This window comes from Bison bison, unplaced genomic scaffold, assembly GCF_000754665.1.
Source record: "Bison bison bison isolate TAMUID 2011002044 unplaced genomic scaffold, Bison_UMD1.0 scf7180017864310, whole genome shotgun sequence".
Classification (NCBI taxonomy): Eukaryota; Metazoa; Chordata; class Mammalia; order Artiodactyla; family Bovidae; genus Bison; species Bison bison.
The window spans coordinates 797,194-808,463 of NW_011494882.1; the positions used below are offsets into that span (position 1 = coordinate 797,194).

General features: G+C 38.2%; 1 protein-coding gene across 1 annotated transcript in view; it reads right to left on the bottom strand.

The window, feature by feature from the left end:
• ARAP2 (ArfGAP with RhoGAP domain, ankyrin repeat and PH domain 2) overlaps nt 1-11,270 on the bottom strand; it is a 201,877-nt gene that overhangs the window by 68,887 nt on the left and 121,720 nt on the right. The window contains exons 20-21 of the mRNA XM_010852420.1: nt 8,710-8,873; nt 3,012-3,224 (exon numbers count right to left, since the gene is read on the bottom strand). Of these exons, the coding sequence (XP_010850722.1) occupies nt 3,012-3,224; nt 8,710-8,873 (377 nt within the window). The remainder of the gene's footprint in view (nt 1-3,011; nt 3,225-8,709; nt 8,874-11,270) is intronic.

Genomic DNA, 11,270 nt, shown 5'->3' on the forward strand with positions numbered 1-11,270 from the left:
ATTCTGTGACACATTTTTGAAGTATGCTCCTATTTAAAACAGGAACTGATAGCTCCTTTGTACTGATTTCACCTGCACACTAGATCTATAAAAGTAAACATGGTCATATTGACTTAACTATGCTGATGGATGACTGTCTAAAAGCAAGAGCGGGAGACACCCCAGTAACATTCAAAGACTATACTAGAAGTGAATTAAGAATTAGCTATCATTCTTGGTATAACCCAAATGTTTCCCCTCATGTCTTCCAGTTTCTAACTGTAGAAGTAATTGTATTTATTCAATTAAATGTAATTAATACTATGCTAAGTCGCTTCACTTGTGTCCGACTCTGTGCGACCCCTTAGACGGCAGCCCTGCAGGCTCCTCCATCCATGGGATTTTCCAGGCAGAAGTACTGGAGTGGGGTGCCATTGCCTTCTCCAAATTAATACTATACTACTATGCTTATAACTCGGAGAAGGCAATGGCACCCATTCCAGTACTCTTGCCTGGAAAATCCCATGGACGGAGGAGCCTGGTAGGCTGCAGTCCATGAGGTCACTAGGAGTCAGACACAACCGAGCGACTTAACTTTGACTTTTCACTTTCATGCATTAGAAAAGGAAATCGCAACCCACTCCAGTGTTCTTGCCTGGAGAATCCCAGGGACGGGGGAACCTGCTGGGCTGCCGTCTAAGGGGTCGCACATAGTTGGACACGACTGAAGCAATTTAGCAGCAGCAGCAGCAGCAGCAGCAGCATGCTTATAACAAGCACATGCTAGTATAGCCTATTTTCACAAATCTTATAAGAATAAAATAGATGATATTTTCAAAATGAAGTTTGAGTAACTGGGAAAGGAAATGAAGATAGATTTTAGGTCATACAGAAAATACAACAATTCAACCAGTGACAGCCTTCAGACAATTTAATTAGCATTCTTAGAAGAAGAGGTCATGTATATCATATAAACAGATACTATGCAACTGTAGGACATTCCTCGCCTTGGGCGCACAGGACCCAAGAGAGCCCTCCAATGAGGTCATCCAGTGAGTTCTGGTTTACTTTTGTCAGATCCAACAAAGGGTACTTTCTGACAGGTCAGGGTGAGCTACAAGGATCTGAAAGTAAAGAACTTTGAACACTAGTGCAATGGCACCCCACTCCAGTACTCTTGCCTGCAGAATCCCAGGGACGGGGTAGCCTGGTGGGCTGCCATCTATGGGGTCGCACAGAGTCAGACACGACTGAAGTGACTTAGCAGCAGACTTAGCAGCAGTCGAAGCCTTGTCAAAGTAATTTCTCAGGGATTCACATCCAAATGGAAGATGAACACATTCCTCTCTGACACATGCTATTTCTCAACTACTTTCTCCTGTAGTTTAACAATGAAGACCTCTTTATCATTAAACTTGACAACTTCACCAAAAGCATATTTGTCATAGATTTTTGATGACTGATTTTACAATAAAGGCAAATTGTAAGTCTTTATAAAATACAGGTACTATAAATAATTTCATGGTTATGAATTACAATAAAATCTTAAAACAAAAATGAGGGTGGCAGGGCAATTGTGCTTAAAAAGATGTATTACCTAATTCTATATTCCAGAAAATTATACATTCAACTCTTCTTGTGAATAGAATTAAAACTATTGATTTGAAAAACATAGGAAACAAGAAAAAGACTTCTGAATTAAGTAGTTACATTGTGAAAAGTTTTATTTTAATAACAATACTACTCTCTTCTTGCTGAGACAAAAAAGGTCAATCTTGGGATTATTTTTCAACTACAGATGTTTTGTGGCATTTCAAAATTAATCCCTTCAAATATCATATTTATGTTTTAAATTAAACAAATACTTTCAATGGAAGAAACTTTTCTCAACAGAAAAACATCATATAGTCAATTCAAAGGTCATTTTCCAAAAAAATTCTCAAAATAGGTCAAATGTACAAGAGAGAACTATATTAGTAAATTATGGTATAATTCAATGATACATTTTAAAAATTGGGGGAAAATGAAGATTCAAAATCATCACTTTGAAATTACTGATATATGGGGAATATTTTAGTTTATTAATAAAAGTTATATATAAATCATAGGTGTGGGACAAAGATTATGAAATAATGTGAAAAATGAAAATAGCTCTATTAGAAATCTGAGATTAAAGGCAAAGTTTACATTTTAAAATATGTATTATCATGTTTCTAAAAAAGGAGTTATTTTGAATTAACGGAGGTAAATATAGGTTTTACTGAAATCAGTTTGACCCATTATGTGATTTAATAGGGCTTCCCAGGTGGTGCTAGTAGTAAAGAACCCCCCTGCCAATGCAGGAGACATAACAGATATGGGTTTGATCCCTGGGTTGGGAAGATCTCCTGGAGGAGTGCGTGGCAACCCACTCCAGTATTCTTGCCTGGAGAATCCCCATGGACAGAGGAGCCTGGTGGGCTACAGTCCATAGGGTCACAAAAAGTCTGACACAACTGAAGTGATTTAATACACACGCAGCTGATTTAATAAACTTTTTCTAAGATCATTTCTTAAATAAGTTCTCTTAGAGTGTAGCAAAGATATTTTACTTCATTAGACAGTATCTGAAAAAAATAATGAAGACTAAAAAGGTCTTTTGTCATGTAACTCTAAAGAGACAGAATGAATGAAAAAGGAAAGTCAAAGAGCTATATGTTAAAATCATGTAAAACCAATGTTGTAATACACCTTTCATTTTAATCTTAATGAGAAATTAATAGCCTACATGGACTTGACTATTAACACTTCCAAAGTTAAGGCAAAGTAAGCACTAAGAAATCTACCAAAAACTAAATATTATCATAAAAGACTTTAGCAATTACCACTACAAATTTCTTTTGAGGTACATAAAACAGCTATTTTACAATTTCTGTTCTAAGCCATTATGTACACTGTTCCTTTCATTTAAATGTTCAGATTATCAGAGGTGATTTTTAAAAATCTACTATCAAATGAGAAGGCAAGCCTTTATTCTGTAATTTATGTATTACCTAAGGCAGAGATCCAATACGGGTAGAGCTCCTTAGTGAGAAGTGCATCATCAATGTCGGAGAGAAAACTCTTCAATACACCTGTCACATCTTCAAGTTGATGTTTTCCAGCCCTCAATTTAAAGCTTCTTGCATCCTTTTTGAAACTCTCCAGGAGTTCACTTACATGTAATGGATCACCATTCTTTTGATAGATATTTTTGTATCCTAAACCTTTGTTAAAAAAAAAAAAAAAAAAAAGATTATATGAAAAAAGTCTCAGGTCAAAATCCATTTTACTATCTCAGAAAAAGAACTAATTTCTGTGTTCGGATGATGTACAAGACAAAATCATTATCTAAGAGTTTATATAAACATGCATGAGAGTAGAAAGCTCCCCTCCTTGCAAATTTTATAATGTAAAATGCAAACCTGATGAACAAACTATTCCATCCTCAGCTTTTAGTAGGCCCTAGGCCAGTCCTTCCGGAAAAGGCAATGGCACCCCACTCCAGTACTCTTGCCTGGAAAATCCATGGACGGAGGAGCCTGGTAGGCTGCAGTCCATGGGGTCGCTAAGAGTTGGACACGACTGAGCGACTTCACTTTCACTTTTTACTTTCATGCATTGGAGAAGGAAATGGCAACCCACTCCAGTGTTCTTGCCTGGAGAATCCCAGGGACGGGGGAGCCTAATGGGGTCCCACAGAGTCGAACATGACTGAAGTGACTTAGCAGTAGCAGCAGCAGCAGGCCAGTCCTTCATAGCATCTTTCTCAAATGTTCTTTTACTGTAAGTGCCCTTTGCTTAGTCTCTCAGAGTACAGATTTGCCTTCAGTTTCACTGACAAAAGTAAGACTCTCTAGTATAAATTTTCTTAAGTCTCTACATTCATATGTGCATATTTAATTCTGTCTGTTCCACAACTTCTTCTAGATGGAAGAGCTGGGTCATAACTTTTCAGAATTACATACTGATCAAGTTTCCCACTTAAAATAAGAGTAGCAGTGGTTAACTGAAGGAAGAGTGGTGGTGGTGTGATGATGATGATAGCCAAACAAATATTTTTTAATACTTTTTTGCCCCCTCCCTTCAGGCCTCTTGTTTTTCTTTCTTCCAAAACTAATCTGAGTTTTCTGTATTTATTCTTTCTACCATCTTGCATCCCCGTTGAGCCTTTAACCACTTAACTGTTGCTTCAGGCCTAATTCCCACTCTGTTGGGACCATCTTCCTCAAGAATATGCTTTCTAGATGCTTTTCAATTTTTATGTAATAGGATCCCCTTGCAGTGTCTAATACTCCAGTGAATCCTGGTTAAAATTCTGTTAATCTCAAGGTTTTCACAATGTTATGATCTCATCTCTTTTGGCCCCTTCCTCTATGACTCCTCTTCTAGTCTTCTATTTATTCTGCTATCCAATATTTACTGATGATTCCAGGAAACTGTCCTCAATACTCTTCTCTGATCCCCTACAAAATTCTCTAGATGAACCCATCCATTTTCATCATTTCAACTAAGACATGTATATTTCTACTCAGCTTTTAATTTTGAAAATTTCAAATGCACATGTGCATTACATATCTAAATCTATATATAAATACAGGGCTTCCCAAATACAAGCCACATAGACTATACTTATATATATGAACAAATTAATTTTCCTGCCCCATTCACTACTTCACCTCCCAATCCCAACATGCCTTTTATCTTGTTCCTATACCTCCAGGAGGTATAGGAGAAGGGGACGACAGAGGATGAGAGAGTTGGATGGCATCACCAACTCGATGGACATGAGTTTGGGTAAATTCCAGGAGTTGGTGATGGACAGGGAGGCCTGGCGTGCTGCAGTCTGTGGGGTCACAAAGAGAGGGACACAACTGAGCGACTGAAATGAACTTACACACCAAGTAGGACACACTGGTCAAAAACATTGCACTTATAGATTCATATTTGACATTTACTCTATAATTTGTGGAGAAGGCAGTGGCACCCCACTCCAGTAGTCTTGCCTGGGGAATCCCATGGACGGAGGAGCCTGGTAGGCTGCAGTCCATGGGGTCTCGAAGAGTCGGACACGACTGAGCGACTTCACTTTCACTTTTCACTTTCATGCATTGGAGAAGGAAATGGCAACCCACTCCAGTGTTCTTGCCTGGAGAATCCCAGGGACGGGGGAGCCTGGTGGGCTGCCGTCTATGGGGTTGCACAGAGTCGGACATGACTGAAGTGACTTAGCAGTAGCATACCTCCATATGTGGCATTGCCTTCTCCCCAGTCATTTATAAGCTAGAACTTCTCTTTCTCACACATCACATCAAAAGAATCAATAAAAATTTCAAGAAAACTGTCACATATATTTTTCATTATGACTTGTCTCACAAAACTGTCCCCTTGCTCCATCACCTGCACTATTATAATTTCAGGCACCCAATTCCTCAGTATGTTATTGCCCCTCTCTGTCCCTATTTCTACTGAGCCCTCCAGTCTGTCTTGAAAATGATAATAGAATGATCTGAGATACAAGTCTGCTGGTGTTACCAAAATGCTTAAAAACATGGATATAGCCCCCCTACCACTGACTAGAGGGCAAACTTTTGGGAAGATTGAAGGCAGGAGGAGAAGGGGACAACAAAGGATGAGATGGTTAGATGGCACCTCCAACTCAATGGACATGAGTTTGAGAAAGCTCTGGGAGATGGTGAAGGACAGGAAAGCCTGGTGTGCTGCAATCCATGGGATCACAAAGAGCTGGACATGACTGAGCAACTGAACAAAACAGAGGGCAAGTTTAGGGATTTTATTATGATACATAAGACCATGAGCTTCCCGGGTGGTGTTAGTGGTAAAGAACTGGCCTGCCAATGAAGGAGACATAAGAGATATGGGTTCGATCCCTGGATTGGGATGATCCCCTGGAGGAGGGCACAGCAACCCACTCCGCTATCCTTGCCTGTAGAATCCCATGGACTGAGGAGCCTGGTGGGCTATTGTCCATAGGGTCGCAAAGAGTTGGAAACAACTGAAATGACTTAGCATGCATGCATTCATATAAGACCCTATATGAATGTCCTAACTAGTTCTCCAGCTTCTTTTATTTTCCGCTCTTCTTACACTAAGTTCTAACCACATGTAGCTACCCAAAGTTCCCTGACTAGACAACTTCCTTCATGACTCCACACCTGACACACACAGTTTCCTCTGCCTGGAATCCCTCCTCCTCCCTTCTCCTAATGAGCTCCCATTCTCTCTTAAAACACATGGCAGGTTCCATGCTCCAGCCATGAAACCCTCCATGACCACTTCTACACTAAGTGAATTTCAGCTCTAAGCCATGGACACCTGGACCACGCCCTGAACCCCACTGCCACAGAATTTCATACACTTGAGATATAAATGCCCACTTATTCTGATCTACAATCTATAAATTCCTAGAAGGCAAAGATCATGTCTTATTTTCTGTATACAGTAGTTACACAGTACCTCAAAGAACTCAGTCGATAGTCAGTAAATGACCACAATAGAAGAACAAGCAAGTTCTACCAAAAAACTGATTAAGTTTCTGAGATATGTTCCTAGTTGAGTGAATTTCTAACAACTGGTACAAGGTAACTCAATGTGAATCTGAATGCAATTTTGTTTACAAAAAATTAAATATATCCCCCCAAGAACTAACTGCTGTAACTCATTAAAACAATTAAAACTCTTTAGAATTATACATGAATTTTGTCAGGTTGAGATTTTGACACCATGAGCACAAAAATTAGGCTTTTAGATTTTATACCAAAGATTAGGAAATTCGAAATAATTATGATCATATAGGCCCTCTGCATCCTATAATCACTGGGCATTTTCTAAGTTCATATCAAATCTTCCCTTCTATCCATGCTGGTAATATTGAGGTTTTCACGTGTTTTGCTCATTAAAAAAACAAAAAGCCGGAAAAAACATTAAGAGTCTTTTATTGGCTTTATTACTTTAATATGGAAGCTAATGTACCTTATGCTAGAGCTACAAGGTAATTATAATATATGAAATTTAGTTGAAAACAATCTAATGCTTAATGATTTTAAATGCAAATAAACACCACAAAGAAACTTCTGATTTCCCTAGAGAAACATTAAATTGGATACACTGGGAGCAAGTCAAGCTATTTTAATCATTTGTCAGCTTAAGAAAGACCTTATACCATTATGAAACTAACATGATGTGAAAATTCCCAATGAGGTTATGATCTTGCTAAAACATAAGATGTGTGCAATTTATTTATACCAGCACAATGCAAGTGCACCAATACTGAATTACTAATAAATGAAGATGATAACCTTCCTCCCCCATTTTCAAACAAACAGATGATGACATTTGATAAGAAAAATATAACCATACTATCAAGGAACTTCACAGAACACTCCCACATAATGTGATTACATACATATTTGTAACATGTATATAATTCAAACACAAATTAATATTAAAACCTGAATATTAATCATAATTTTACTTGGATAACACATGAAATGAGTGAAATACTTAAAATGGCACTCTCCCTAGGAGAAAACAGATTAATATACACATATTCTAGACTTAATTTTCCCTTATTTTTTTTCATAGCATTTGTTATTTCTGGCATTGTGTTCATATCATTTCACTGTTAGTTCTCATACTGGAAGGCAAAATTTATGGTTCTTTCACTCTTTACTACCACTGCTCAATTTTCAGTACTAAGCTCAGCAGCTGGCACACTATAGACAATAAATAAGTAAAAAAAAAAAAAACACTCATAAAACAGTGTTTTTCTACAGCTCTCTCACTGATTACACTTTCTTTTCAAATTAAAAATACCCAAAGATACATCTAAGACTAGGAGAACAATGAAAAGTTAACACAGCTTCCAAAATATAAGATAAACCATTTTACTTTTTTTCTGCATGTACAATCTAAATCAATGCCTTTTATAGACAGATTGAAAGAGAGAACATATTTTTATATTAAAAATATAGTTAAACAATTTATCTTTTAGCATATTAAGGCAACATGTAACAGAAGAAATTTTAAGAATGAGTAGTAATTTGAAAATAAGTAAAAATAATAAAGACATACTTCATTTACTTTTTTAGGCATGTATAAAATACTGCCACAGCATGTTAAATTAAAATGAGACCTGATTCAACTTGGTTTGAACCTGCAAACTTTCATAAAAATGTTGTTATGATTAAGTCGAACCAGTACAATTAATGACCACGTTTCTTAATATAAACATGTGACCAAAAACATGTTAAATGGAATAAATACACAGACACTTTGCATGCAGGCCTACAAAAAGTAAAGTCTTTTACACATTGTCCCATCATTTACCATTTCTAAAACACAGTCACCACTATATTCCCCAAGACTTTACTGTAAAGTTATAACCTCTGAAGAGTACAACCTTTAATCATTTTTTAAATATACATTTTACAATACAGATTCTTCTAATATGTCATTTAAAATTTTTATGCATGTAAAGGAAGAAGGAATTTGTAAGGACATGTGATATAATTTAAATGAACTTTACTGTGAGAAGGAATGGCATTTAGGCTGAAGGGGGACTACACTTTTTAATTTTCACTGATGTGCTTAAAATACAAAGGGCTCTCATTCAGTCCAATGGAGGTACTATTTCAAAACTGTAAGATGCTACTATGAGTCTTGGGGTTGAATAAAAACTCTGATACTTACCATACTGTGTAACAAATGCTATACAGCTGTTCACGATAATGGGAACGTCATTTCTGCCGAGCTGCTGGTCTTGTAATGCATTCCCATCTGTACCTGCTGCTTTTTCAATTGCAGTATGCCAGACTGTGAAATCCAACTTGGTATGCCCATGGATGTATAATGTTCTGTAAAGTTTGAAAAGTATTTCAAATGATAATTTTGTTTTTTTTTAAAGCCTTCTACAGAGAATATCCTTAAATCCATATAAATGTGATCTGATCTCATCCATCAGAAGAAAACCCCTCTGTCTACCACTAGCTTCCACTCACTTGATCCCTCTTCTGCTTTGGAGTCACACATCTCTCTCCATAGAGGCCAGAAAATTCCCTGAACTTGTGGTCTTAATGTCCTTGCCTCTTTTTCATTTCCTCTTTCATTCTGTTTCTGAATAACTGAACTGAAACCCTTCTGGCCAGCATCACTTGTAACTTCTCATGGATATTTGGAGGTTTATTTTTTAAGATTTTAGAACTGTTTGATGACTTTAGGACTGTTCTACCTTTTAAAGGTAGAAAAAAAAAAAAGAGAGAGAGAGAGAGGGAAAACAACCACCCAATTCAGCTTTGGCAGAACAGTTCTTCCTGGCTTTTCCTCCTATCTTTCTGGTCCCTCAGTTCTTTCCCAAACTCACTTTCTTTTTCTAAAAATGAACTTGTAACTTCAGTGTACTCACATGAACTCTAAAGACTCTCCAAGGGACATGTCATTCAGGCCAGTGGTTTTATCCCCCATATATATAAGCTAGTAAGTCTCACATCCCTATCTCTGGTTGAGAACTGTCTCACAAATCAGATCTCCATATGATTGAAAAGCAAGAGCATAAAGAAGTTAACAGAATGGAAAACAATTCGTGAACTCAAGTTTTAGCACTATACTCACTTCCTTTATGACCTTGGACAAGTTATCAACCTTCTTTGGTTGTCAGTTTTATCAAAGGCAAAAATGAGGATAATAATAGCACCCACTTCAGCACTCAGTAAATGTGGTATTAGTAACTAATAAACCATAATACTAATTAATGTTAATTCCACAAACATCTCAAATCTTTATCCCTTCTCATGTGGTGTTGGAGAAGACTCTTGAGAGTCCCTTGGACTGCAAGGAGATCCAACCAGTCCATCCTAAAGGAGATAAGTCCTGGGTGTTCATTGGAAGGACTGATGTTGAAGCTGAAACTCCAATACTTTGGCTACCTCATGCGAAGAGCTGACTCATTTGAAAAGACCCTGATGCTGGGAAAGACTGAGGGCAGGAGGAGGAGATGATAGAGGATAAGATGGTTGGATGGCATCACCGACTCAATGGACATGGGTTTGGGCGGACTCCAAGAGTTGGTGATGGACAGGAAGGCCTGGCGTGCTGCGGTTCATGGGGTTGCAAAGAGTTAGACACGACTGAGCAACTGAACTGATACTGATACCAAACTGGTACTATGTTCTCCACTTATCCCCCCAGGAATTTAGGATTCATTATTGTAGACTGATCCCCCCAATCCCCACCCCACCCCTGACATATGAACTGAGTCACAGAATTCTGTCACATCCAGTTCCCTGACATACTTGCTTTGCCTCCTCTTTATTTGAACACTGCCCTCGGGCTTTCTATTGCTCCTTAAAGTCACTTAAGTCCCTCCAAACAAAATTCCTTTCCCAATCCTCTACCTTCTCCTTAAGACTGCCAGAATGATCTTTTTAAAATACAAAGCTAATGACATCACTTCCTGATAACTGTCCTTCCATGGCAGTTCTGGAGGTTTCAAGATTAAAAGGTCTTCAAGATCTGTCCTGTATTATCCACTCCAACTGTGCCATTCCCAGGAGGAAGGGAGAAAGGAAGGGAAGAAGAAAGAAATTAACATGTTCTTCTCTTTGCAATAAGCATTTCCTGCTCTCTGACTGCTTAGTCCAGCTTCTCCCCGATTGGTATATTCTAGGTAACCCTTTGGGACCCTCCATTCCTATCTGCCTCCATCCAATGCTTCTGGTGAAACAGACTTTAATCTTTAATCTTAAACACCCACTCCACCCTCCATCACAACAACTGTTGTGTCTGTGTGAATTTTTTAGCCACTTCACCACAAACTTAATACAAGCAAACAAAGAAAGCATTTCAGTATCAATAGCCTTTATTTAGCATAGTGCCAGATACTTCAATTCAGTTCAGTTCAGTCTCTCAGTCGTGTCCGACTCTTTGCGACCCCATGAATCGCAGCATGCCAGGCCTCCCTGTCCATCACCAACTCCCGGAGTTTACTCAAACTCATGTCCATTGAGTCAGTGATGCCATTTAGCCATCTCATCCTCCGTCGTCCCCTTCTTCTCCTGTTCCTAGTCCTTCCCAGCATCAGGGTCTTTTCCAATGAGTCAACTCTTCGCATGAGGTGGCCAAAGTATTGGAGTTTCAGCTTTAGTATCAGTCCTTCCAAAGAACACCCAGGACTGATCTCCTTTAGAACGGACTGGTTGGATCTCCTTGTAGTTCAAGGGACTCTCAAGAGTCTTCTCCAACACCACAGTTCAAAA